We start from the raw sequence: 26,053 nt of genomic DNA on the forward strand, positions 1-26,053 counted from the left end.
TCCCCCTCTTGAGATTAATTTTGTACTCGAGTGCAAAATGGATTTCTACGGCACTGCTTCGACGGCAATTACCCAAATCTACCAAGTCACGGTATTTATCCAAGGCGTCATCTCCGACATCAAGGCCTTCGACGATGATCGCGCCGAGATTCGGCTTAAGTTGAATCTCCAATTATCCTCCCTCCTCTTTTTCAGGAAGATCTTTTTCCATCCCGAGCATGGATTGATGGTCCCTGGGAAAGTAGACCCTTTCATCGCCGACACGGTGGAAGGGCTACTTGTGCAGATGAGGAAGACATTGGCTGAGTATGAGCTTGTCGCAGCCAAGTATGGCCTTGTGGACGAGGAATTCACCATTGAGCCCGAGAAGCCCAAGGCACAAGAGTCGCTTCTGGAGCGAGCAAAGAGCAAGGCGAAATCGCTCAAGCTCAAGGGGTATGACTGGTCACTCTTCGACAAAAAGAAGTTGTACCGAATCCTAGAGACATACACCCAGTGGTCGCAGGATCTGCGAAATCTCATGCTGCACATGTCCCAGGATACACTGGCTAAGCTAGCGGAGAGCGATCAACAAGGAATGAAGAGCAGTGGTTTGGAACCAGTGATAAAGCGACAGATGCTCGCCGAAGCCGAGGCTCCAGCAGATTATCACAGCTTGACTGGCACCCTTATAGAAGAAGGAAAGTCGACAAAGGGATTCCAGCTGGGAACATGGTCTGCTGGCACATCAGAAACAACGAAAGTCATTGTTGAATATCACGAGTATGAGGGCGAGCTCAAACGCGACGATCTAGAACAGGACGAAATCGACGAGCTAAAGACACCAATTCGCAATTTGGCCTGGCTACTTCAAAGTACTACCTTCGCCAGCGACTCATCCGACTCTTTGGACCAGCCTAAGATATATGCGCTGGAATGCTTTGGCTTTATTGATCAGCCCATTGAAGAGCGCAGCGCCTTCCTCTATAAGCTGCCGGCATCCGAGTCCGATGACGGTGCATCCTTAACAACCCTACACGCTTTCATCAACGCCGTCGACAGTGCAAACAAAAGGCCGCTCAAGAAACCTTCTCTGAATGACCGCTTTAGCATGGCACATAGCCTTGCTCTGACAGTTTCCAACGTCCATGCCTCAGCCTGGGTTCACAAGAACATCTGGAGCCGGGGCATCCTTCTCTTCCTCGAGACCTCTTCTGGAGTCAGCACTGCGGGTCTCTACGAGCAACGCCTCTCCACACCCAGTCCTGGAAACAGAATTGTCTCGTATCTTAGTGACTGGGGCTATGCACGATCAGTCAAACAAGGCACCGACATGCGATCCGACTTTGAAGTTGAGCCCAATCTCTATCGTCATCCAAACAGACAAGGAAAACCAACTCATCAATTCAGTCGTCTGCATGATATATACGCGCTGGGTGTGGTGCTACTGGAAATTGGGCTGTGGGTGACGCTGTCGCGGCTGATGGAGGCTAAAATTCGAGAGGCAGAGAATAGTGGACGATTGCCGAATCGGAGGAAGGTAGCTGAGGATTTAATGGCATTGGTAGCACAGCGTTTGCCGATGGAGATGGGCGTAGGCTATACAAAGGCTGTGATGGCCTGCCTAAAGGGTGATTTTAGGGGGACGGAGGGTCCAGCTCTGGCCGTTGATTTTCAAGAGAAGGTGGTTGATGTGTTGAGAAGAGGGATTGAGTTGTAATTTAACAATTCTCTGTTTCTTTAAGAGTGCTCATCTTCCACTTCTAGAAAGCTTTCTTTGTGTGACCAGGCAGATACCGTTCCTGATGTATGTGTAGACTTCGCATACTCTTCAACTCTCTCCAGACGATTGGACAAAGATCTTATCAAAGTCATGCTCAAGCCAATAACTTTCAGGCTGTACTCCAGCAAGTTTCCAAACCCCATCAATCTTCTTATACCAATGCTTCACGCTGCCATAGTTATGGCCTTGGTAAGCCACCGTAGTCCGATCAAGGTCCTTGTAGCGCTGATGCGCAGCACGAATCTGATGGACTGCCACAATTTCCGAGTCTGACACCTTTTCATATTTTGCAGCACCGATAAGATGCTGCGTGCGAATCAGAGGATCTCCTACAAGTGTAGGAGAGCTCACCATAGCAAGGAATTCCTCGGCGTTCATGTCTGGGAAGCATTTTAGACCAATGATACTATAATCCACCTGCAAAGGGTCTTAGCACAACTAGTAAATCGGGTGGTCCGAAGTGAATTGATGATACCATGAGGGTTGGCGCTAAGATGTCTAGAAATCTGGTCCATTCCTGAGTCGGGTCAATCTCGTGAACTTTCAACATCTAGCGAGGTCTAGCTTACCTTTTTGTCGATGCTATCGGCCCATTCAAAGGCAATGTTGTTGATTGCAAGGTAATCTAAAACAGAGTTGAGTGAGTTCTAGCTGTGATATCTTGCGTGGAAATAGTTACCTGGAAGCTGGATACTCTCCATGCTGGCAAGAACTTTGGTTTAGGGGTGTAATTGCTGGAGAGAATTAAAGTGATTTGTGAGGACATGAAAGTCACACGGCCATTTATAGAAGAAAATTGTCGAGTAAGGTTTAAATTTGGTGGTGCCTAAAAAAAAGCTGAAAAAGTAAGCCGACCTTAGTAAGAAAGCGAAGTATGCTTTGCTACTGTCTCTCCCACGGGGCGCCTGAATCGAGTTGGGCATTCTTTAGCTCCCGCGGTAGGGGACGATCTCGATCAAGAGAATCTTAGAGCATCGCCATGGAGGCACTCGAATGTGAGTCATAAGTAAAACAAAAGCTTCATGTTTAGCAAGCGCTATGTCTGGCTATACCCATATGTGAATTTCACGGGTTACGAAAGGTACACCGCATCCGAATATGATAGTAATAATGACTGTAAATGAGTTCATCAGCCGTAGAACTGCAGCATATAGACAGTATCGTATCAGGTCCGTATATGGTTAGACAGTACATAAACTATCATTTCTGAGATGTCTCTACTTCATGCAACCCCGACAACTTGAACATATCTCTTGTCCATCCTCATTAACGCTCCCCAAGACCGACGTGGAAAAATTCAATCTATCGAAAAACATTAAAATGGATGTGACCTATATATGTAATCATGCCTAATGATATAGTTCAACCTTCACTCCCTATAGCTTCTCCTCTCTGTTTTGGTTGAGCCATCCTCCACTAATATCAGGACGACAGTCCTTACAAGGAAATTAAAGAAATTTCCCAACAAATTCAAGATCTTTCTTTTCTGATCCAAGTCAGCCTCTGGATATATCACATCCCTTCGTCCGAGCACCAACAGTCTTTTCATCCCAAGTATACGCTGTACTTCGTAGCATGCTGCATGTCTTTATACAAAAGTGGGCTCCCCGCCCTAGTCCCAACCAGGAAATAACCTCGGCGTAAACGGGAGGCGGTGAAGCCCCTCGTTCCTCGGGCGGTATTAATCATCAGCTGTAAAGCTGTAAATTACGCCGAGGATAGCGGGGAAGTTTACTATAGTTCTGCTAGAATAATTGCCGATTGAAAAGAAACAAAAAGCACATCTTGGTCTAACGGTATAAAATGCGGGGAAATTCCAAACATGCATAAAGCCGATCTCCGAGCTATGTGTGCATACCGTGGACAACCGAGCCGGCATTCCCTCCGTGACAGCCGCAGCGGCAGTATCGGCGCCTGTGACCTATCCGAGTTTCACTTCCACGCCCGCTTTTTTTCCTATGGAGATGCTCCCATCTACGCCGCATAACCCAGCACGTTTTCTTCGGACAGATGGAGAGTTTCTCTCGAGATTGAATATAATTGTCGCGTGCCGCTACATTCACAAGCTCCCATTTTTAATCATAACAACGCTTGTCCTGTCTTGTGGCGCAAAGCCGATTTGCCTCGGAATTTTGCAGACCAAGTGAGGTCATTGCCGCGACATTGCGCAGGAGATCCGCCCAACGCCCTTTTACTGCAGATAGCCGTGACAGATTGGAACCTTGATTGGGAGACTACCTGTGTACAGCTATCTTGAAGCTTCAACTAGGATTGTTGAGCTTGTACATTGTTCGTGCTGTGCCGACATCTTTCAATACCCTTCGTCGCAATGGCTGCGCCAGGAGCTGCCTTGCGGCCGCTCTCGAGGACCGTCTTGACTGCATCGCCTGCCTTGAATGCGAGCACCCTTCGTGTCGCGCCTCGCCGAATCCGCCAGTCCCTTATCAATCGCCAACCTTCCTCCCTTTCTTCCGTCTTGAGCTCGCCGCTCGCTCCCCACACCCAGATCCGACACAGCTCCTATCACTCGCCCGAACCCTCGCCCAATACACCCAATGCGCGCAAGAAGGTCACCATGCACACACTGCGCAACCTCTACAAGAAGGGAGAGCCTATCGCCATGATCACTGCCCACGACTTCCCAAGTTCCCGTGCCGCAGATGAGTCGGGTATGGATATGGTTTTGGTTGGCGATAGCTTGGGCATGGTGGCAATGGGACTGGAGAATACCACAGAAGTGATCATGGAGGAAATGCTGCTCCATTGTCGAAGCGTGGCTCGTGGCGCGAAGCATGCCTTTCTCGTAGGTTACCCTTCCGCGTGTATGAACTCGAGTTGGAGGCTAATCGACAAGCGCACAGATTGGAGATCTTCCCATGGGTTCATATGAAATCTCTCCCAAACAAGCAGTCGCATCCTCCCTGCGATTCATCAAGGAGGGCCACGTGCACGGAGTTAAAATCGAAGGAGGCGAGGAACTAGCGCCGACCATCAAGCGTATCACTCAAGCTGGTATCCCAGTCGTTGGACACATCGGTCTCACGCCACAAAGACAAAATGCTCTTGGTGGGTTCCGCGTCCAAGGTAAAACTTGCACCAGCGCGATGCAGATACTGCGTGACGCGCTGGCTTTGCAAGAGGCCGGCGTGTTCATGTTTGTCTTTGAAGCGATGCCTCCGGAGGTCGCCGCTCTCATCACATCAAAGCTGAAGGTTCCAACAATTGGGATTGGCGCTGGAAATGGCTGCTCGGGACAGGTACTCGTGCAGGTTGACATGACGGGCAACTTCCAGCCCGGGCGATTCATTCCCAAGTTCGTCAAGAAGTATGCCGACGTCTGGAGCGAAGCGACCCGCGGCATGATTCAGTACCGCGAGGAGGTGAAGAGTCGAGCATTCCCCTCGCCGGAATACACCTACCCCATCTCGAAGGAGGAGCTAGCCAAGTTCGAGAAGACGGTTGACGAGATGTATCAAAAATAACGAAACCCTCTGTATAATGCCCCATTTTTTCATCAGCTGCATGTCCATTCTGTGTTTGGTCCGCTTTGGTATCATTTATTCAGCTGTACATAGGCTCATTCATTTGTTCGCGCTGGAGGCAGGCCAGTGTATCTGGTCTCCTGCTCAGCCGAACGCCGGCGTCATCGAGTAAGCGACAATCAATTGATCATCCGTTTTGAAGCACTGCCGCGAGAGATTGATGAGTAAATAACACCCCGTAACAAAAAAGAGTAGGTAAACATACCCGCCAGAGCCCACCGACACCTTCATCCAGGCCGGGCGCAAAGACGCTGTTCACATAGCAAAAGACCGAGTCTGTCTCTTTGCAGTCGAGCTTTTTTCGTAGAAACTTGACTACGGTTTCGAACTTTTGCGATGCGCTGATTTTGAAGACCCGGTTCTTGAGAATAGGGGCTGATGGGAGTGGTTGGAAGCGAACGGTCACTGGAAGCTGTGTTAGCGAGCTTGAATCATCAAATTGGCCAAGCTAGTTGGAAAGTTCCGCATATTTCGGGAAAAATGTGATGGGTTCAAAAGCTTCATCCGTAGAAGGTGGCCTACCTTTACCAGCATCGATAGCTTCCACGTCGGCGAGTGCCTGATGAGCATCGCGGGGTAGACCCGTCAGCATGACCGACGCGGTCATGTTCATCGGGAGGTCGGCGCCATGATCATCGTCCGGGATCGGCGTATCTACCATCCTGGGAGATGCGGACTGTGACTGAGTCCCTTGACGGTTTGGGCTGGGATGATAGCTGGACCCGGGCGGATTCCTGGGGGAGTCGCGCGAGGAGCGTGACGATGGTGAAGGGGAACTCATGGCGGATAGAGGTGTGAAGTGGAGCCCGAAGATCGGCACGAGCTTTCGAAAATTAGAGTAGTCTGGGTGGAGATGGTGTTATGAAGAATCAATAATGGGTTGTTGTTGAGGAAAGATGAGGGAGAACCATGGCTACATTGCGTTTTGGCCGAGTTTATTTTGCCCACCGCCGGTAGTCCGGGGGTTTACTAGATTGTGAAAACAGTAGATAGTGGTACAAGACTACAAAGTATATGTGCAGATATAATACAGGTTATCCGTTAATCCTTCTTTTCCCCTTCTTTTGGGGAAATTCGAGCAAGGTAAAGGCCCAGAGTTGCACTCGACAATGGAAAAATGCCAGGACACAGGCAAATAATCCTAAGCCCAGTAGAATTCCTTCTACGGCACTACATCCGGGCTTATTGGCCAGTTCAATCAGCGCATAAGTCGTCCATGCAGGCCCTAAAAACATCAAAGCATTCCCGAGAGCTATAAACACATTTCTAGAGCCTGATGAGCGAGCAAGGCGTATCAGAAGCAGACCCCCCACTAGGGTCAAGATAGCTAAGCCCCAACAATTCCAAATGGCAAGAGGAGATGCAAGATACTCTGTACGTAGTTCTTCTCTGGCCGAGTAATATAGATACGGACCAACGGATTGCCCAAAGATCTTCGTGAAGGCAGCCGTTGTATTAGCAACAGTGGCCCGACGGAAATCGGCACCCCGGCCCAGTTGCCATAACTCGGCGGTCTTCTCGGCGAACTCAGCAGTGGTGTCGTGGCGGGCAATGAGCAGTTGCGTGATATACGTGCGGACCTGTCGTGGTCCCACGTTGGCGGGTGGGAAAAGGTAAATCCAAGGCCATTTTCCAATTGGAAGGACGAAAAGAGAATAGGAGTTGGTCTCCAATCCGTGGATCAACCTTTGCGCCTGATACCGCTGACTCATCTGCCCATCATGATCATCCCCAACGGCCTCCCCTCTTTGTTCCTTCCTCCTTCCTTGTTACTTTGTTTGTCTACCAGATCTCTTTGACACTCGGATCTCTTTCTCTGTTGACTGAGAATAGTATCCTCGCCCACCCTCGACCTCGCCTGCCTGCCCTCGCCTATCTGCCCCGCCTACTCCTTCCCCGCTCTCAATCTATCTCGCCCCGGTGACCTCATTACGCTACTCCGAACCGACTACCCTCGAGCCCGCAACAGCAAACTCGCCGCCCGAAGCTCCCTACTGTGACCTTAGATAGGTCCTACTCCGCTATCATGAGCAGCCCCAAGCGAAGAATCGAGACCGATGTGAGTTTCCCCTCATGACGGAGCTCGATAAGGCGCTCAAGGTCCCCGCATGTGCTAACCCGGGCTTTTGTTTGTACCAACAGGTCATGAAGTATGTCTTCAAGCTTTGGCTCCCTCGAGAGTATCCTGTCGAAATGGTTACTGACTTTCGGCTAGGATGTACGCCCACCGATTCTCCTCCCCCGAGCTATCTACCCCGCCCGGCACGCGATCAATCACTCGATTACCAGACAAGTGGTTGCGTTGAGATCCAGCTGACGATTATCGAGTATTATAGGCTGATGAGTGACTACGAGGTGACCCTGGTCAATGATAACAGTGAGATTCTTTCCCATTTTCCGAACTATGGAACCATCCGCTAATTCGTGACTAGTGTACGGACCTGCTTCCCCGACTTGCCAATGGGGATGTTTCTAATGATTCCATATAGGCAAGAATTCTACGTTCGCTTCAAAGGCCCGGAAGAGAGTATGTGCAGTCTTGTCTATCACAACCTGTTGTCACATCATGGCTAATAATCCTTCAGCGCCCTTCGCCGGTGGCCACTGGAAGATCCACGTTGAATTGCCCGACCAGTACCCTTACAAGAGTCCTAGTATTGGATTTGTGAACCGGATCTTCCACCCAAACATTGACGAGCTGTGAGTTATTGACCTACGCTCTGTACAACATCTACACTCCGGATATTGACTGCCCATCTCAGCTCGGGATCCGTCTGCCTCGACGTGATCAATCAAACGTGGTCGCCAATGTATGACATGATCAACATTTTTGAGGTTTTCTTGCCTCAGCTACTCCGTTACCCAAACCCTTCGGACCCGCTCAATGGCGAGGCCGCAGCACTGATGATGCGCGAGCCGAAGGGTTACGAGGCGAAGGTCAAAGGTACAAAAGTCCACTCTCTCTCTCCAGTCCCACCACACGGGTATTAACTCCACCGTGCACAGAGTACGTAGCCAAGTATGCCAGTAAAGAGGCCGTGGACGAGGCTGGCGAGGACACCGAATCCGAAGACGAGCTCAGCTCCGCCGGTAGCTATGAATCTGGCGGCGAAGAGCCCGCGGGCGCAATGGACGATGTCTAAACCAACCCACCCGGTTCCTTCGGTTCCCGCCATCGCCTCAGTCCGAGATCGGACCTGCACGAACATATTGCATTCTCAACCCTACTATATTTTGATTTTACCCCTCATCAGAACAGGACCAGCGGGCGTTTCGTTGTGGAGTTTCTCTTATTTTTATTATTCTTTGCCTGTTTCATTTGAGCATTTGCTATGGTCGTCGCTGGAGTCACGGGTAGGACAAGCCGAAGCGCAATTTCTCGCGGTCTAGTGGAGTCGTACTGACGTTTCCTTTTGTTCTCCACGAGGGGGCTTTGAATAAATTCATTTTCAGATATACTAAGCTTTGACCATGTAAACCATCCTGTCATCTGCGGTAACATAACTAGGAAAATGAGAATTCTAGTACTGACAATGAGATTGCCTAGTGACGTTGAGTCGGAAACAACAGAAGCATTTCTCAACTTGGTATTTTTCACTTGAATAATCTACTCATCTAGGCATGACATGACAATAACGATATCAAGTTGAACCCGAATAGTAAACGGCCCGTCACAATCAAAGAATGGGCCACCAGCGCCACAGCTCGACAGAAAGAATACTATTACAACGAGAAAGGAACATAGAACACGAGGAGAGTAATCAAATCAGATTATTGAAACAGCCTTGCAGCATGGGTATTAACAGGTCAATGAAACGGGGGGTAAGTCAAAGTGAGTGGCTACTTATGTGAACAAACAAACAGTCGGCCTGCGATCCATGCAAAAAGAACAAGAAAAGAACAAATAAACAAGGAGTGTAAGAAAATACAAGGGTTTATACCCGTTTGTAGTGCAGACTCGAAAGTCATATGAAATAATGTGCGGATTCCGTTCCCCTTCCCATACTCGTCATCGTCTTCCCCGTCCTCTTCGTATGCGGCTCGTTTGATATCGTGATCATGCAAGAAGAGGGAAAGAGGTAGCTAGTCATAGAATAGTTGACAAGCTTAGGTGACCTTGAGAACACCAAAGACGTCGCGGGTTACGACTCCGTCGTCCTTGAGGTCTTGGCGGGAGCGCTTCTTGTTGGTGTTGACTACCACTTCGCCCCAGTGTTTGGGCGCGGTGTTGCCCGAGGTAGGACGGCTGGTATCCTTGTCGGTGGTGGATACTGTGAGGACGGCGTTCTCGCGAGATGGGGTTGGTGAATTTGCTGCGGAGATTGGGCCGGGGAGAGTGGCTTGGGGTTGGAGGTGTGGTTGAGGTTGGAGGGACCAGATATCAATGACGGAGCTGAACTCGATGGTTAGCGGTGATTCTCCGACGGAATGGGTATTAGAACATCAGGAATCCCGGTCTGAGTGTTCTCGGGGGTATACTCACTCTGAAGTGCGCTGGCAGATAGCATCCAAAGCCTCACGCTCACGCCTCACATATTCCGGATCCGGCTGGTTGGCCTGCTGCGTATGAAGCGAGCCATAATTGTAGCCCGCCTGATAGGGATCCTCATCCAAGAGACGCGAGGACTCAGGCTTGAAGAATGACTTGTCAGCATAGTGTTCCCTTCGACACGAATTCCATGCGTCCCGCATCAAACCGAGGTAATGCGCGCTGAACATGACGGTATATCCACAGCAGCATCAACAACTCACCTCGGGGGATTCCTGGCGATTGCCGCCCAGGCACGAAGCACAGACACCCATTTATACCGGATGGGCGCTTCCCAATTCAAGGCTCAGAGGGGGGACACGATGTAACAGGCACGAGGCATTAATCACCCCAATCGATGATGAAGCGGTGGAACCCTTTTCCCCCTCGGACGGGGAAATGTGGGCGGCGCGGTCAATAGCGACGAGGGATTTTGGTGGTGGAGTAAGGAACGTGAGGTGAAAATGCAGGAGAGAGAAATGGCGCAGCAACAGGTAAAAATCGAGGGAACGTAACTCCGAAGTTGGTGAAGGGAGTAAATCGTCGAGAAGGTAAAAGTTTCATTCAGGTTGCAGTGCCTCAATGGAAGGCTGGGGAGGTTTGATGTCCGTGCGCTGGGCGTCATGCGATAAGAAAGTGCGTGGCCGGAGCGTTGCATTATCTGCCAATTTTTTGGGTTTGGCTCTTGCGGTCTTCCGTTGTGCAACGTCCATCTGGTCATTGTGTCTCCGTCTCTCTGCACATCATGTTTGATCTACCTGATGCTAAACGGTGAGTCACTTATTGTACATTTTTCATATAGCTATGCTGACTTTGACATCCAGGGTCCGCCGTGATGAGGTCCAATCGCCTGCCTCTTCTCGTGAACCATCCCCGGTTGATGAGACCGACCTGCAAGACGCTCACGCTCGACTGGGCAAGCTCCTGGATCTCGATGGACTGATTGGAACGAATACAGCTGCCGAGCAAGATAACAATGTAGCAATGCAGCCTGCCGACGAGAACAATGACGAGGAGGAGCAGGAATTCGAGTTCCGCCTGTTCAGCGCCCCCACAAAGCCGAAAGACGCTACGCTAAAGGACCAAGAAAAAACAGACGGAGACCGTATAAGCTCAAAGGGAGACAAGGCATCAGGAAAGGATACCAAGGATACCACTGCAGGGACACAAAAGCTCCGCATTCGATTGCGGTCCCCTTCTCCCTCCGGAGACCCCTCCGAGGGGCGGTTCGTCAAGGCCTTCCGTGGATGGCAGTACTACTTCTCAACACCTACTCTCTTTGGATTAGACGAGAATGATGCGGCGAAAGAGACGATAGCCGAGCAAAGGCGCCAATTCGAAGATATGGCCGTCACAGGCGAGCATATCACAACCTGGGCCAAGGCTCAACCATGGGTAAGCTATCCTCTTCGCCATGCACATCTCTCTGCCCTGATCACTGACGTATCTATATAGCCCGGCTGTGATTTACCTTGGCGGGTTATCCACCTCAAGCGCCATCAGACCAAGCTACCTCCCTCCTCGAAAGACATCCCAGTCTACGTGGTGGAGGGTGCTCCCGTATCCAAGTCCCCAATCACACGCAAAAAGCCCGGCAAGAAACGCCGCGTTCAATTGCGTAAGAAGGTTGCTGCTGCGGTGGCAGCTAAAGAGTCGGAAGCTGAAAAGAGGAATCGCAAGAATCGGGAGCGCAAGATTAAGCGTCGGCAAAAGGCTCGTGAGCAGAAGGCTGCTGCGGCTGGTGCTGGTGGTGATGGGGATGTTGCCATGGTAGATGGAGATGGTGACTCGTCTGGAGGTGACGAGTAGAGCAGCGCGCTTTCTTGTTGCTGATTCGAAGATTATGATACCCTGTAGGAATGGAAGTGGCTTATTTATTGTGAAACTTTGCATTCAACGCTTTGAAACGGGATTCGAGGTGACGATAAGGTACTTGCGAGAAGAAAAAGCATAGATATTAAGTTGTAGCCAGGGTAGTGGGTAAGAGCTTGAAAGAACCCGCTGTCGAACCGCAAATAAAATACCCAAGGCTAATCATGAGATTAAACCAAAAGGATTCCCAGCGTTAAAAACGCTATAATTATGACGATAACGCATCTAAAAAAAGAGGCCTCAAATAGCCATCATCGAAGAGCCATATAACTTGAAAAAAGGAAAAACTGTCGTCGCGATCAAGTGCCCTAGATTCCAGCCATCAGCCACTATCACGGCAAAGACCAAACCATTCAGACTGACCGAAAATGAAGAATGTTAGGCCAAAGGCAGCTTTGAAATTCTGCGCGCCGATTACGATAAGCAGCACCAGGCAAACTGTCCAAATGGAGAGACCCCCTTGGTGCAATCCGGGGGTTTGTTTGAACTTCGTTGCCGCTTCGTCGATTATAGTATGTAGATTGGCGGCTGTCGTCGTGGCTCTGTCCAGCAGAGCTTGTGATACCTGGGTGTTGTATCTGATTGCCTCTTGGGCTTGTTGTTGGATAGTCAAGGCTTCAGCCTGGATGCGTTGGGCCTTTTGGAGCTCATTTGCTCTCGCTTGGGCTTTGTGCATAGAAGCATCCATGGCTTGGAGTCGCTATTGAGGTTAGTTGCTATCTCAGTGTGAAAGACTTGAAAATACCAACCTCGGTCAACTTGCTTTCTTGCTCAAGAGCAACCATTAGTCGGCTTATAAGCCATTCCTAAGTCTATCAGTATAGGTCCAGGAAGTGATGGACGTGAACATACCAAGGCAACGTCAACGTTGGCCATTTGCTGGGAAAGCTGAGCGACATCCGTCTCCGCCAGGGAGCGTAGTGAGGCATGAAGATCTAATGCAAGCTCCTTCGCTACAAGCGAGTCCTCCTGCTGCACCCGTAGTGCTTGATGACTTCGGGCAGCGGTATCTTCAGAAGTGGCTCGCAGGACCTGCTGCAGTACATCGATTTCTGAAGACGTGTTTTGTATATTCTGGATAGAAATTAGTATATCTTTCGACGAATCAACAGGTTGGGTGAGACTGACCTCGCTGAGGAGTGAGGTCTCCATCTGCACCTTGCTCAATGCCGAAGTGACTGCTGCGGCCACTGTTTCGAAGCCAGCTTCGATATCGTTGAGGAAATTTTGCAAAAGACCACGGAGGAGCGATCCCCTCTCTTCCAGCTCACTCGAGAGTCTCTCTTGTAGCGCTTGAACTGTTAAAAGGAATGCATGATGCTCTGCTGAGGTTTCCGCAGCCCGACGCAGAGCTTCCTGCAGACCCTCATCAAGCTTAACGGTGCTTTTAGCAAGGGACTGGTGAAGGATCAGCATCTCCTCCTTCTCTGCCTCGATGCGAGACGCTTGGCAGATGATCATCGCATTCTGTCTGTTGTTGCTGTAGGATGTCCACCATTGTGGCCTCGATTCAAGGCTTCTGAGACACTGCTCCAGGTCCTTCTTCGGGAGTAACGTCTCATCGCAATCCATAGACTTGAATCTCCGAAAGAATCTGAAACCCGAATTTGACGGCGAGGGAATCGGGACCGTTACTGGAATACACGGCTGAGGTACGACGGCGCCAGCACTCTCCAGCTCACAGATTGCCAGTCGAGCAGCGTATACTGATCTAATCACGTCGAGGACTTGATTCGTGTCGGGATCTGTGTTTCCCTTGCCTCCGAGGTCTTGACATGAGGTGACGAGTCTGGTTGCTGCCACGCGATTGCAGGATGGGGATGCGTTCATGGATTCAAGGAGTTGAACTGCTTCCGAGAAGATCGAGTCTCTTTGTCGAGTATTCGAGGTGAGGTATGTGACTGCGTTGCTGCCGTGTGTCCCATCGGTAGGAAGACGAGGGTTTTCTTGCAAAGTCAGTGATAAAGTTCGACCACATCATTGAAAAACACATACCGTATTCAGGTGGCTGAATCTCAGCTGAGCTCATCATGCTCCAGGTGAGAGCGCCGCATATCGAGCTCACCAGGAGTCGCGAGATAACCCACTTCATTGTGGCAGTATATCGTTGCTTTTCCCTCGAACAACGTTTCTGGGATGGGTTCGAGAGGCTCACATCTGCACTGGTGTCGATTGTGCGGGACAGAGTAGGATTCTGGGGGATTGTTGGTGAGGTTAAGTGTCAAGGTTGAAGTTTGGTGGGTGAGGAGGAACTTCGCAAGTCAGGAAAATTGAAACCAGGTGATCTCTGGTAAATGATTCGAGCAATCACAATGCCTCGCTAATGTTGAAGGTCATGATCCTACGAATCCTGCTGTCGGATGTAAGTTATGCCTGGGTCAAGCCCTCATTTCATGCTCAGGCCCGCTGCAGGAGTGTATGGCTTCAGCACACTCGTTCCACACTCTCACTTGGAGACGAGGCAAACAGACGCCACTCTTCCCATTTTAAATCTACTGATCAAGGATGCAACATTACACGGTCAACCTATCTTCAATCATTGAATTCGTAAAGTATTTACCACTCAAGGCGATCATCATACACCAGGCTAACATCAAATCTCTCCTGTCCACTCCACACCTTAGAAGCAGAATTGCAAGTAGCCACAATATCCCGCAAATCACTCAACATACCGCCAGGCCCGCTGGCAAATACTGTTGTTGGACCCGTGACTGCGTTATCCAAGAAATCAGTGATCAACCTTTGCAAATCAGGATGCCTGCTGCTGTCCGCCGATCCACCGCCAAGCTTAACTGGGACATCCAGATCGCAATCGCAAAGGTCAGCCGCGGACGATGATTGCTCAGAGGCCTGCATGAATTTCTCGTCATCATTCTTCGCCGGTACGATGCTCTCCTTGGATGTGGACGGGCTGCTGATGTCTCTGGTAGCGAAGATGCGGATCTTAAGATTCATGGCCTTGCGAGCCTTGCGGAGAATGCCCAGCTCTTGACGGATCCACTGCACGTTACTCGTATGCCTGATTGCCCAGACTAGATCGATCCTTCGGTCTGATGAAGAAGGCTGCTGGGCGAGGCGGAGGAGTAGTGGTAGCACATATGTGATTCCAGTTCCACCCGCCACGCAGATGATGTTGGTATTCGGTGCTAGCTCTTTGGTAATAGACTCGCCATAGGCACCAGTCAAGATGACGGGGGTGGCCAAAGTACCCTTCGAGGCAAGATCTGCGATCTTTTTTGTCTCGCCCTTTTTGGCACGTAGGATATATGAATGCTTGACCACTCCCTTGACGACCTCGGGTGCATTGAGTGGTGTGAATGGATGTGATTGCCACACACTACACTGTGGGAAGCACAGATAATAATGCTGGCCGATGTTCCAGGTTTCTTGAACATTTTCCATGTCCAGGCGAATCACGTCTCCATGTTCCTCGTCCGGAAAACGGGTGATGGCAGAGTCGATAGATTTGAAGCCTAGAATTCCAGATGTTTCGCTAGGGTGATAATGCAGCATAGCGGTGCGGATAAAACGAGCTCCTCGGTCGAGGAACCAAAAGATGAGTGATGGAAGCAGGAAACATTTTAGTTGTTCCCAATGACCCCAACATGCCCCGATGTATACTATGGCAAGAACATAGTGCAGCTTGCGGAAGGCCTCGTATCCAGTGAGTCGAATACCCCAGGGCGTACTTAGAACAAATATCAGAAGGAGTAGGATCATGGCGACAATGCCCCAGACAATGTATGTCTGAGTTACAAACTCAATGCCGACGGACGGCTGTGGCTGGTATAGTCTAAACTCGACTATACACCAACCGATTGTGTGCAGGGAGCTCTGTACAAAGATGATGTAGCCCAGCCACCGATGCAGGAAGTTGAATGTTTGATAGGGCAGCCCCGTGATCAGAGAGAGGAAAGACTCGCGGCTGCTTAGCATGACAGACAGAGGAGTGAGTGCATATGCAAGAACGCCGACGCGATCTGACCATGGGCCGATGCTGGAACGAGTATTATAAACGCCGTCCATACCTGACACAGGGGTGATCCAGGTGTTATAACCAATGCCGACAAAGCTGAATATGAGAAGATAGCCCGCCAGAGCTGCAAGAACGAGAACTTGTAGGCGAGTCGTGCGGCCGAAGATTGTGCGAAGTGCATCAGGGAGGAGATATGTACGGATAAAAACCGCAAGAGAGACTCGAAGCTTGCGAAATCCAGCCAGACGTGGGACAGTCAACGATGGAGATATCGTTGGCTCGTTGAAATGCCTCCAGATAGCCCAAAGGAAAAGGATACCTCCGAGAGTTGACCATATGATGCCGGTATAAAGCATACCCCGGTCATGGGCCGAATAGACAACATCTAGATAGGCACATGAGCCGGCGTCATTTGTGCAAGGTACAGCACGGTCTGCGTAGCCCCAGTGCGGCTCTAACGTCGTTGCAGCACTCAAGTTTTGGATGTGCGCGCGGGCATGCAATTCTGAGAAGGGCATATTGTCTCTCCAAACCAATCAGATCGAATTAGATGATCAGTTTGAGATATATGGCTTGAACAGATATGATTCTCATAAAGAGCCGTAAGGCTGGGAAGAATTCTCAGCGTAGATGATTATGACAACATGAGTAAAATATTGCGTGTGATAGAGCTGGGAAGAAGGAGAGAAGGGAATATGTACAGGACGTTCAGGATATACATACGTGGAATCGAGAGCCAGGTCTCCAAAGTCGTGCTTCTCGCGAAACACTCAACCTATTGCAAGCCACGTTTTGAGAGCAATTGAGCAGATTTCCAGCAGGCCCACGGAGATTTGCTCCACTTGGGGCAGCCCCGCGACGCGGTTGCGACATTCAACAGCCGAGATCTATAAGACCACCATGGTCTCGTTTTGAAAGTAGATACTTTCAGCCCACTAGTACAGCGGACACCCATCATACCCCAGAGCCTGCCCTAAGCATCCCATAATCAATATGCAAGGCATGGACATGAGCTCAAGCAGCGACAGCAGCGAGTGTAAAATCTCGGTAAGTGCCAAGGCTGGATCACTTGGCCCAAAGGCCCCGCTAACCATTTCCTTCCCAGATGCTGTTCAACTGGTACACGATAGACGCCTGTTTTCTTTCTACAGGATGGCAGATCAAAAATAACGGCATGTTCGCCGCGACCTGCATCGGGATTATTCTGCTCGTCATCCTTGTCGAGGCGCTTCGTCGACTTGGCAAAGAGTACGACACGTTTTTGACCCGCCAATTCCAGCGCCAAGCCGCGGTGCTCGCTGCCAAGAAGGACAATTGCGTGACCAGGGCCGAGTCGGCGGGTCTTGGTCTCAAGTTTCGAGTGACGCCTTTGCAGCAATTTGTTCGGGCTGTTATACACGCGTTGACTTTTGCCGGTGCTTATATTATCATGTTGTTGGCGATGTATTTCAATGTTTATGTGATTATTTGTATTTTCATTGGGGCCGGGTTGGGGAAGTTTTTGTGTGATTGGATGGTTGTTACGGTTGGAATCGAGGGAATACAGGAGGAGATCAAGGGCGTGGAAGAGACGACTGTATGTTGTGGTTGAATAGTACATGGGATTGATATAAAAAGACGTTGAGATCTTTACTTACCTAATGATTGAATGAGATTTATGACTTGAAATGACAGCTTACCTGGTTTCGTAGATAGTGTGACCTTGATAGTGGTACAGCTGCTGACTGGAAATCCCTTTTAAATCATTCTCGTAGATAGCTCCAAATCGAAGTCTGTAGGACTGCCACACCGCGTTTGCTTGGAGCAAGTTTGGCCCTAGAAGCAATGTGAGTCTCTTCCAATTAGTTCGGGTCCGCTTGGTAACAGCGCAAATTAACCTTTTACATATAGATTATCGTTTAATCCCTTGATTTCTATGCCCAGATTAAACTGAAAGCTTTCGGAATATGAATCAGAGAAGAATCTAGAACCGTATAGTTAACCTTGAATATCAAGCACATGCCATGTCGATCGACACCATATTCCTCAGGCCACATTCACGCGGTGATGATAAAGTCACGTGAATACTAACCCGCATTTTACTCTGACAAAATCATCGAGTCCGCAACAAAGTCGTCAATCAAACATCACCAGCCACCATGTCGTGTCTACCCCAACGCTGCGCCCGGCAGCTCCTCCGAGAGCCCTTCCAGCGCGGCTCATTACCTCTTTTCCTCACCCCCGCCTTCTCCCCATCCCATACGCAATGCTTCTCGACTTCATTCCCGATGCAATCCCGAGTCGGCGGCGCCGCCATCTCCGTTCCCCCCGAAGTGTCATTGAACCTGGTCGATATTCCCAAGACTGCTACCCGGGCTCGTGGAAAGGATGTGCCCAAGTTTACCGCGCAGATTAAGGGTCCCAAGGGTATGTGTGGTTGCTTGTTTAACAGGGAGTGGATGGACATTGGAGCTAAGCTAATCTTTTTTCTTACTCTCGATTGCAGGCGAGATGTCTCTTACTATTCCCTCGTTCTTGGATGTAAACTACGATGCCGCCAACTCTAAAGCTACTCTTTCTGTTTCGGACGCGGAGCAGCCTCACCAGCGGGCTATGTGGGGTGTGTATTGTCTACGAGACGCGCGATTCGAATAAAGTTGATCATGGCTAATTATCGATTCAATTGTTTAGGCACGACGCGCGCACTCCTCCAGAATCACATCATCGGCGTTTCGGAAGGTCACATCTGTATTCTCAGTATGGTTGGTGTCGGTTACAGGGCTACCATCGAGTCCAAGCCCACTACCGTGACTGCCTCCTATCCCGGCCAGCAATTCGTCTCTCTGAAGGTCGGCTTCTCCCACCCCATCGAACTCGGTATTCCTGAGGGAATCAAGGCTAGCACACCCCAGCCCACCCGCATTCTCCTGGAGGGCGTCGACAAGCGCAAGGTGACGCAGTTCGCCGCCGAGATCCGTGAATGGAGACGGCCGGAGCCTTACAAGGGCAAGGGTATCTTCGTCAATGGCGAGACTATCAAGCTCAAGGCGAAGAAGATTAAATAGAGGGTGGGCGCTCGTGTCCTTTTTTTTTCTGGAACATTGCATCTTTGGTTCCTTGTATTCTTATTTTATACTCTATCTCCGTCATATATGTACGATGTACTTCAATAGCACTTCTTTTTTCTCTTTCATCTCCCCTCCACGTGGTATCACAAATGTACTTTGAACGCATCAAGCGTGATCCTAGCCAGTAGCAACGCTATGCCTTAACTTAAAGCTTAAGGACAACCTTGACCGCATCAATGACCTGGTCCTGCAGGGCCTTGGGGGCAGCAACAACACCCTTGTTGGCAGCCAGGGTCCGGCCCTTGCTGAAGTCCAGGCGGTTGCCATAGATGTCGGTCACCTGGCCACCGGCCTCACGGACGATAATGTCACCAGCCGCGTGGTCCCAGATCTTCTCCTGGTAGTCCTTCTTAACGGGGAGACGGAGGTAGATGTCACCAGCACCGCGGGCAATGGAGCAGTACTTGGCCTGCGAGTCCAGACGAACGCTGGGGGCAGTGATGCCGAGACGCTCAGCGACGGCAGCGTTGTCACCCTGGGCAGAGTGGGCAGCCTCGACACCCTCGCAGAAGACAGCCTGGGCGATGTTGGGGACGGGACGCATGGAGATGGACTTGCTCTCGGCGAGAGTGCCGTTGGACAGGGGGCGGCTGGTGGCACCCTCGCCCTGAACAGCGGAGAAGAGGACACCGTTGGCAGAGGTGCTGGTCTGCTGGGCGCCGGTGCTGGCATCGATGGGGGCGGCGTCGTCCACGGGCAGGTTAGGAGTACCAATGGCGCCGACCTTGACATCACCGTCGACGATCAGACCCAGGCAGACGGCGTACTGGCCACCACGGAGGAAACCCTTGGTGCCGTCAATGGGGTCTAGAGCCCAGATACGGCCCTTGGGACCACCGGCGCTCTTGCCCTCATCTATGATGTCCAACATGCTCTCCTCGCTGGCGATGGGGCCGCCCAGCACGTTATCGCTCTCCGCATCCTCCAGCTTGATATCCTTGACCAGACGCCAGATCTCCGCGCTCAGAGCCTTGTCCTCACGCAGGGAGCTGGCCTCCTCCTCGGCAACAATCTCATCGTTGGGGAAGTTCTTGCGAATGGCTTGGATGATGAGGGCCTGGGCGCCGAAGTCGCCGATGGTGACCGGGGACTTGTCGTCCTTGCTGACGGTACCCTTGGCCTTCTCGAAGAAGACCTTCTGGGTGAGCAGAGTGGCCCGCTGAACGGCGAGCTCGGCGATGTAGCGTTCTTGTTGGTAAGCCATTGTTGGGATGTGGGAGCTGGAGAAGGGAGAGGATGATGAGAAGGAGGGGAGTAAGAGGGAGAGACGGGAGCGGGTCTTGAGAGCCACGCTGAGGGCCAGGATGAGGGTGGAGAAGAGGAGGAAGTGGGACAGGACGCGCAACAAGCTCTGCTTTGGCGGGGATGGAGAGGGAGAGAGGGGCATCAAACGAGATGAAGTAGAAAGCTAATTGCTTCGGTTAGTACTGTACTGACTGATCTCTCTATTCTCTCTTCTCTCTCTCCTCGTATTGATTACTTTCTTCAGCCTCGTTTCTCCAGTGGAACAAACCCCCGCCCTAGTCCCAATTGGGGTCCGGCGTAGTCACGTTGCTCAAACTTTCGGGGCGTTGGCCTTTTTTTGGGGTTTCATCGTGTTGGAATTTACTTCTTGTGTTTTATTCTTTAGAGTCTACTGGCTATTGACTGGCTACAGGAGTGGCCCTTTTTTCTCAGCCTGCCAAGCTCTATCAGCCTTAACAATAATCCAGACGCATCAGCGCCTAACAGACTCTCCTGAGTCCACTCGAAACCCACCCTCCAAACCCGTTGATCGGCCTGCCGACTAGCGCTAAGAAACCCTGCGGCCTCCGACGTCACCGTCATCCACGCGATCACCCCATTGCTCTACCCACGTCCTTTGATCCCATCTTCTCATAGAAGGTGGATATTGGGGATTTACTGAGCACAGCCATAGCTCACGCGCGGTGGAATCGCCCGTCTACCCCGTCCTTCTTTCCTGCAACTCGCCAGTGTGGTCCGACCCGTGCGGGGCTTAACACGGGAAGGCCGAATCCCTAAACGCGCGGGGTACTCTACACCTGAACGAGGTTCGAAGACTATTCACTGGCTATCCTGGCATCCTGGACCATGCTGATTGCCAGTTAGTTTGATTGTAACTCTTCTCTTCATCCCAAAATGTTTCAATCCTCGGTAAGTCCTTCGTGTCCCCGCGATAAGGGGTCTTGTGACCGATCAGAGCTGACCCGGTCTCTGTACTGACTCTAGAAACCCTACTCGGCCGTCACGGTCCAAATAGAGGTCCTGACCAGCGAACAATATGAGGTGGAGGACTCAAGTGGTATCGTCGATCTGGTAGAAGTCGTTCGCATTCAAGCCAGTGGCCCGACAGAAGCAAGCCGGGCTTTGCGGAAGAAGCTGTGGGTAGATCGCGAACACTCTTCCATGTGATTCCGACTAATATCCTCTCCAGGAAGTATGGAAACCTCCATCGCCAACTACGGGCGCTCACGATCCTCGATTTCTTGATTCAAAATGCAGGCGAACGATTCCTGCGCGAATTCGCCGACGAACCCTTGTTGGAACGACTACGTATCGCCGCTACCGATTCCGTCTCAGACCCGCTGGTGAAGCAAAAGTGTAAACAGCTATTTGCGCAATGGGCGGTAACATACAAGGACACGCCCGGTATGGCAAAGATTACGGCGCTTTACAAGCAACTTCCAAAGCGCAAGCAACCGGCCTCGCAGGCCAAGGCCAAGGTGCTTCGAGAAGGGTCAACCCATAACGACCCACCAATGGGCCATACTGTCACCATCTCTGCCGGCAATGGTCCGTCTACAACACTCAGCAGCCCAAAGCAAAAGTCCAAATCGAAGGAAAAGAAGAGAGACAAGAAGCTGTCAATTAGCTCAAAGAGCTTCAACATGGAGCGGGAACGCCCGCAGATTCTGGAGACCATCGCATCTGCATCAGTGGCGAGTACGAACTTGCTCAACTCTTTGAAACTGGTTAACCGCGAAACCACTCGCGTCAGCGACGATGCGGAATGTAGCCACCGCTTCGATACATGCAAGAAGCTCCGTCACCAGATTCTGCGATATATCCAACACATCGAGAGCGAGGAATTCCTTGGTGGATTGATCCATGCCAATGAAGAACTGGTGACCGCATTGATGGCATTCGAGGTTCTGGACAAGAGCGTGGATTACGACAGTGACAGTGACGACGATGTACTGTCCGGTAACTGGCGGTCCCGGGCTGATATCGAATCCGAAATGAACCAGAGCTTTAGTGGGTTGTCTGTCAACCCGCCGAAGCCGCCTCGACCTAGTCTGCCCGTCGCTTCGTCTTCGCAGCACGGGCGGCAAATATTCGAAAGTGAAAGCGAGTCGGAGGAAGAAGAGGATGACGATGAAGACAACCCCTTCGGAGACCGGAATGCGATTAAAACACCTGGAATTGAGAAAGCTGGATATTCTTGGTACGTCTTTCATTCATTTAATTCGTTCCGGGCAGGTTACTAACAAACTCACAGGAAAGAAGTATAGGCAATGGTCCGTGGAATCGTGTTTTTATAACTGGATAGCTCTGAACTTGACTTGATCGTTAGATTGGCTATACCTTGACGGGATACCCAAATGAGCCAATGGTGCGGGTGTTGATGAGACATGCTTTTCTTTTGTTGACTTGACGCGATATTATATCTTATCCTTTTGGGGAGTCAGTGCATAGCTGGAAATGAACATACCACTATTGAATATGCAGATTCAACTCATTCATTGAAACACTGTTGACATCGCAGTCCATAAGACCTACGTCTGACTACGGACGGGATAAACTACGAGAAACGTTCTCTAGAATACATGGCCATAAGATAAAGAAGATGACGGGCGTTTGATGCCTAAAACCATGCCAATGAAGATCTCGTATTGTGACGTCCCTTTTAGGAAAATGGGGTGATCTGTTTAGTTCTAGTGGGACACGCAATGAATGGTTGCCTCGAGGCTCCACCACCTTCATGCATCAACACTCGGCCACCGAACAGCGATATTTCCGAATATGTAACTGCATACAAAAGTCTATATAAAGTACAATACCTCTGATATCAGCAATCACATTCCAGAAATCCACCTACGATCAAGATCGCAGTACCGCGATACCCGCAATAATCCAACCTCTTCACCATGCCAATCACTGAATTCGCCCTCCTACGTCTCAAAGAACAGGAACCATCAGCAAAGACCAAGTCTAGTCTTCGAGATGTGGTTAAACAACAATCCGCCTGGTCAAAGCATCCAGTGAATTTCCTTCGTCAAATCGAAGACTCGGGTCTAGTGTATCTTCTGGGTGGATGGGCGTCTGTGGCCGAGCATTTCGGAGATTGGATTACATCTGCGCCGAATCAGCGGTTACTAGCTGAACTCAAGGATGCTATTGATATAGAATGGCTGTTCCATTTGGATATTGATGTAGGTGCACATCAAGTGTGGGCTACGTGACTAAATAAAAACCGAGTTAACTGACCTGGAACAGCCTTCCGCGCGAAATATCCCCCTCGATGCACCGGTTCTTGGCATAACCCGGTACTTTGTCGAGGCTAGCAGGAAAGACGAATTCGAAAGTATCTTCCAAGCAGGGGCTCCTCATCTCGGAGAATACACTGCTCCGTACAGTTACGCTGGTGGCTGGCGCATCGATAAAGATGGCGAGGATGAAGAATTCGTGCTCTTCAGTGGCTGGAACAAAGTCGAAGATCACTTTGGGTTTGCCGAGTCCGATGCTTTTAAGGAATTCGGGAAGATCAAGAGTGCTATCAAGGGTGCGGAAATTAAACATGCACACTTGGAGAAGTGGGGGTAATTTGTGAGATAGTGAGATTGTTGGGTCCATGTGCAGCACAAATGGAGTTAGATACAAGGCCGAGAAGAAATGAAAAAGAAGCACCTTTCCGGCGCCACCGGTCAATCACTCGCAATGGTAAATGACAGAATTGATGAAAAAAAAGGGCAAATGGGTATTATGGATCATCATCATCTGGTGTCGTGAGTCAAACAGAGGCCAAAAGAAACTAAAGCACGACTGAAAACAAGACACGAATGCTGGCCTTTTGTCCAATGGTAGAGAAACCCCCAAAATGTAAACTCAAAAAGATTTCCTTGAACACCTTAGAATGTTCATATGCAAATTAAAGTACCTTCGTCTTCATCCACTCGCGTGTGCCAACGCCGAGATTGAGACCGTTACACTCCCACCAGCGACGGACGCGGCCGTCCGCACCGGAGACTGCGTCTTCGAGAGCTTCCTCGATATCACAGGTTTTGAATTCGACCCGCAGACCGCAGTCTTTCCACCATTGCAGAACATGGTCGTGTCCATTTTTCGTGGGTCCAACGAGAACCTGATTATCGAAGATCATCTTTGGACCTTTCAATCGGTACCAGAAATCCAGGACATGCACGTGGCCGTGCGTACTGGCAATACGAGCGACATTCTCGGCGTGGCTGTATGGAATACCGGATGCATCCCACCAAGCGAGAGAGGCGATGCGGCCGGATTGCGCCGCTAGTAGGACAGACTTGCCTACTTTCAGAGGTATGGGCTTGTGGATCGGTGCGTTTGCTGATGCAGCCTTCCACCAGTCCAACACGGCGACCCGGCCCTCGGCACTAGCGGACTCGAGGGCTCGCTCGCTATATCGGAGCAGAAGACCTGAATGTAGCCACCAGTTCAAAACGTGGATGAAGCCAGCGCGAGAGGCACCGTCCATGGCATCGGCAGCGTACTCTTTATTGGGAAGCGCGGGTGCGTCACGCCACCAGGTGAGAACAGTGGGGTTTCCATAAATTGCGGACGCTCGATAAGGGATGTTTGTGAGGCGAGAGGTAGTCCAGAGAAGGTCGAGGTGATTTTCGGTAAGATAGGAGAGGATGTCGGTACGAGAGAATTTCACAATGAGGTGACAGGCAAGGTCGGACAGTGGTTTCCACCGAGGCAGACTGTCGATGCGTTTCTTCATCGCGGCAAATGATCCCCGGAGAATGGTGTACTCCAATGAAGCCGGTGTGGACATCTTTAGAAGATGACTTTGCCATTCTTGGGGAACCGGGAGATTGGTAGTGATACCCACGGCTTTTGCAATCTCCCAATCTCCTAATTGATCCTCGAAGATGTTGAGCCAGATCTCAAAAGGGAGGGATCGGACTCTTGTTTCTGGATTTGGCCAGTGTGTTTGGAGCTGGCGAAGTGCCATGGCGGTGTCACTTCCCGACGGCTTTGCGAGTGAAGGTATGGATTTCGAAGATGGTGTTGCTTTTGCACTGGAAGCATTCTGGGAGAATGGTCTCTCCCAAGGAGGTAGGCTCAAGCCTTTCTCCAGACTTCTGTGCAAATCTTGTAATCCATCCCACGGCAGTGGCGTGAGGTCCTCCGGCCCATTGGACTTCCAGAGCACGGGCTGAACGATTCGAATCCAGGGCCAGAATCGGTTTATTTCTTCCAGCTGTCGCGCACTCAATGGATGATCCCATTCTGAAACGGTCATTCCGGGAATCAAAATCACGGGCTTGCTCGACACCCAACCCCGTAAGAGCGCCAAGGTCAAAGTGTTTGTCAACCCCGCCAGCATAGAACCCAAAGCGCCCGCGTCGATGGGAGCGACCAACAGCATATCCGCCCACTCGCATAGTTCGGCCGTCTTCGCCTTGAGCCATTTCCGCGCACTGGTCTTCTTATCGAAGGTTGTACTGTCGACTGAGTCTGTGTAATGGGGGATTTTGTTTGTGCCGGCCAGCAGCGCCGAGGATTCGTCGGTGATCAAGCGCAGCTCGATATAAGGGTTCTTGACGAGCGAGGGGAGGACTGTGTCGGCGAAGGCGCTGTCAGTCGAGAGCAGCAAGCGTCGCCGCCGTGGACTCGCCGGGACAGCGCGCGTTGACTGGTCGGGGCAAACCCGATAGCCTTCGTTGTTTCCTATCACCGTCTCCTCGCCTTCGCCATCCACTTCCATCTCACTGTTCCGGTCCAGCTTCGTAATGCCGGTCTTCGGGGCGTTCGGGACGGTATTATCGGGCCAAAAACCAACTGCCATGCCCGAGCCGATAAAGATTTCGTGAGTTTCAGGTTCTGTACACTCGATATACTGATAAGAAATTGCGCAAGTCGAGAAAGGAGAGGATGGCAAGGGATGTTCGAGGCAAAAGACCGATTGTTGGTAAGGAAATCGATCCAGTGTCCCGAGTCAAGTCACAGGGCGGTCCAATTGTAAGCCTTCAAGTGCTTATCCGACAACAGCAGATTGGGTTG

General features: G+C 50.7%; 15 protein-coding genes across 15 annotated transcripts; 8 read left to right on the forward strand and 7 right to left on the reverse strand.

Annotated features, from left to right (window-relative positions):
* Nucleotides 1-37: 37 nt before the first annotated feature.
* N7496_003019 (uncharacterized protein) lies at nucleotides 38-1,699 on the forward strand (the record flags this gene model as incomplete). Its single annotated transcript, XM_056695950.1, has 1 exon — nucleotides 38-1,699. The coding sequence occupies one exon, from the start codon at nucleotides 38-40 to the stop codon at nucleotides 1,697-1,699; it is 1,662 nt and encodes a 553-aa protein (XP_056558162.1).
* A 111-nt stretch (nucleotides 1,700-1,810) lies between these two features.
* Nucleotides 1,811-2,463, reverse strand: N7496_003020 (Scytalone dehydratase; the record flags this gene model as incomplete). Its single annotated transcript, XM_056695951.1, has 4 exons — nucleotides 1,811-2,179; nucleotides 2,238-2,279; nucleotides 2,332-2,387; nucleotides 2,442-2,463. 4 exons carry the CDS (start codon nucleotides 2,461-2,463, stop codon nucleotides 1,811-1,813), a joined length of 489 nt encoding a protein of 162 aa, XP_056558163.1.
* Nucleotides 2,464-4,091: 1,628 nt separating this feature from the next.
* N7496_003021 (3-methyl-2-oxobutanoate hydroxymethyltransferase ECM31) lies at nucleotides 4,092-5,244 on the forward strand (the record flags this gene model as incomplete). Its single annotated transcript, XM_056695952.1, has 2 exons — nucleotides 4,092-4,565; nucleotides 4,624-5,244. The coding sequence occupies 2 exons, from the start codon at nucleotides 4,092-4,094 to the stop codon at nucleotides 5,242-5,244; spliced, it is 1,095 nt and encodes a 364-aa protein (XP_056558164.1).
* A 144-nt stretch (nucleotides 5,245-5,388) lies between these two features.
* On the reverse strand, nucleotides 5,389-6,085 carry N7496_003022 (ubiquitin-like protein ATG12; the record flags this gene model as incomplete). Its single annotated transcript, XM_056695953.1, has 3 exons — nucleotides 5,389-5,448; nucleotides 5,510-5,709; nucleotides 5,827-6,085. The coding sequence occupies 3 exons, from the start codon at nucleotides 6,083-6,085 to the stop codon at nucleotides 5,389-5,391; spliced, it is 519 nt and encodes a 172-aa protein (XP_056558165.1).
* A 1,679-nt stretch (nucleotides 6,086-7,764) lies between these two features.
* N7496_003023 (E2 ubiquitin-conjugating protein UBC8) lies at nucleotides 7,765-8,447 on the forward strand (the record flags this gene model as incomplete). Its single annotated transcript, XM_056695954.1, has 4 exons — nucleotides 7,765-7,831; nucleotides 7,890-8,004; nucleotides 8,067-8,248; nucleotides 8,311-8,447. The coding sequence occupies 4 exons, from the start codon at nucleotides 7,765-7,767 to the stop codon at nucleotides 8,445-8,447; spliced, it is 501 nt and encodes a 166-aa protein (XP_056558166.1).
* Nucleotides 8,448-9,411: 964 nt separating this feature from the next.
* Nucleotides 9,412-10,107, reverse strand: N7496_003024 (LAMTOR1/MEH1 family protein; the record flags this gene model as incomplete). The annotated part of the gene is made up of 3 exons (XM_056695955.1): nucleotides 9,412-9,697; nucleotides 9,788-9,936; nucleotides 10,057-10,107. The coding sequence occupies 3 exons, from the start codon at nucleotides 10,105-10,107 to the stop codon at nucleotides 9,412-9,414; spliced, it is 486 nt and encodes a 161-aa protein (XP_056558167.1).
* Nucleotides 10,108-10,577: 470 nt separating this feature from the next.
* On the forward strand, nucleotides 10,578-11,641 carry N7496_003025 (DUF2011 domain-containing protein; the record flags this gene model as incomplete). The annotated part of the gene is made up of 3 exons (XM_056695956.1): nucleotides 10,578-10,603; nucleotides 10,657-11,227; nucleotides 11,288-11,641. The coding sequence occupies 3 exons, from the start codon at nucleotides 10,578-10,580 to the stop codon at nucleotides 11,639-11,641; spliced, it is 951 nt and encodes a 316-aa protein (XP_056558168.1).
* A 385-nt stretch (nucleotides 11,642-12,026) lies between these two features.
* On the reverse strand, nucleotides 12,027-13,534 carry N7496_003026 (uncharacterized protein; the record flags this gene model as incomplete). The annotated part of the gene is made up of 2 exons (XM_056695957.1): nucleotides 12,027-12,404; nucleotides 12,557-13,534. The coding sequence occupies 2 exons, from the start codon at nucleotides 13,532-13,534 to the stop codon at nucleotides 12,027-12,029; spliced, it is 1,356 nt and encodes a 451-aa protein (XP_056558169.1).
* Nucleotides 13,535-14,260: 726 nt separating this feature from the next.
* On the reverse strand, nucleotides 14,261-16,198 carry N7496_003027 (ferric reductase family protein; the record flags this gene model as incomplete). The annotated part of the gene is made up of 1 exon (XM_056695958.1): nucleotides 14,261-16,198. One exon carries the CDS (start codon nucleotides 16,196-16,198, stop codon nucleotides 14,261-14,263), a length of 1,938 nt encoding a protein of 645 aa, XP_056558170.1.
* Nucleotides 16,199-16,673: 475 nt separating this feature from the next.
* N7496_003028 (copper transporter family protein) lies at nucleotides 16,674-17,271 on the forward strand (the record flags this gene model as incomplete). The annotated part of the gene is made up of 2 exons (XM_056695959.1): nucleotides 16,674-16,727; nucleotides 16,786-17,271. 2 exons carry the CDS (start codon nucleotides 16,674-16,676, stop codon nucleotides 17,269-17,271), a joined length of 540 nt encoding a protein of 179 aa, XP_056558171.1.
* Nucleotides 17,272-17,818: 547 nt separating this feature from the next.
* Nucleotides 17,819-18,724, forward strand: N7496_003029 (mitochondrial 54S ribosomal protein uL6m; the record flags this gene model as incomplete). The annotated part of the gene is made up of 3 exons (XM_056695960.1): nucleotides 17,819-18,086; nucleotides 18,166-18,279; nucleotides 18,351-18,724. 3 exons carry the CDS (start codon nucleotides 17,819-17,821, stop codon nucleotides 18,722-18,724), a joined length of 756 nt encoding a protein of 251 aa, XP_056558172.1.
* A 208-nt stretch (nucleotides 18,725-18,932) lies between these two features.
* N7496_003030 (3'(2'),5'-bisphosphate nucleotidase) lies at nucleotides 18,933-19,991 on the reverse strand (the record flags this gene model as incomplete). Its single annotated transcript, XM_056695961.1, has 1 exon — nucleotides 18,933-19,991. The coding sequence occupies one exon, from the start codon at nucleotides 19,989-19,991 to the stop codon at nucleotides 18,933-18,935; it is 1,059 nt and encodes a 352-aa protein (XP_056558173.1).
* A 935-nt stretch (nucleotides 19,992-20,926) lies between these two features.
* On the forward strand, nucleotides 20,927-22,275 carry N7496_003031 (LSB5 family protein; the record flags this gene model as incomplete). Its single annotated transcript, XM_056695962.1, has 3 exons — nucleotides 20,927-20,941; nucleotides 21,017-21,168; nucleotides 21,222-22,275. The coding sequence occupies 3 exons, from the start codon at nucleotides 20,927-20,929 to the stop codon at nucleotides 22,273-22,275; spliced, it is 1,221 nt and encodes a 406-aa protein (XP_056558174.1).
* A 660-nt stretch (nucleotides 22,276-22,935) lies between these two features.
* On the forward strand, nucleotides 22,936-23,611 carry N7496_003032 (uncharacterized protein; the record flags this gene model as incomplete). Its single annotated transcript, XM_056695963.1, has 2 exons — nucleotides 22,936-23,220; nucleotides 23,285-23,611. 2 exons carry the CDS (start codon nucleotides 22,936-22,938, stop codon nucleotides 23,609-23,611), a joined length of 612 nt encoding a protein of 203 aa, XP_056558175.1.
* Nucleotides 23,612-23,936: 325 nt separating this feature from the next.
* Nucleotides 23,937-25,838, reverse strand: N7496_003033 (uncharacterized protein; the record flags this gene model as incomplete). Its single annotated transcript, XM_056695964.1, has 1 exon — nucleotides 23,937-25,838. The coding sequence occupies one exon, from the start codon at nucleotides 25,836-25,838 to the stop codon at nucleotides 23,937-23,939; it is 1,902 nt and encodes a 633-aa protein (XP_056558176.1).
* Nucleotides 25,839-26,053: the final 215 nt, after the last annotated feature.

This window comes from Penicillium cataractarum (assembly GCF_028827025.1).
Source record: "Penicillium cataractarum strain IBT 29864 chromosome Unknown utg000002l, whole genome shotgun sequence".
NCBI lineage: Eukaryota > Fungi > Ascomycota > Eurotiomycetes > Eurotiales > Aspergillaceae > Penicillium > Penicillium cataractarum.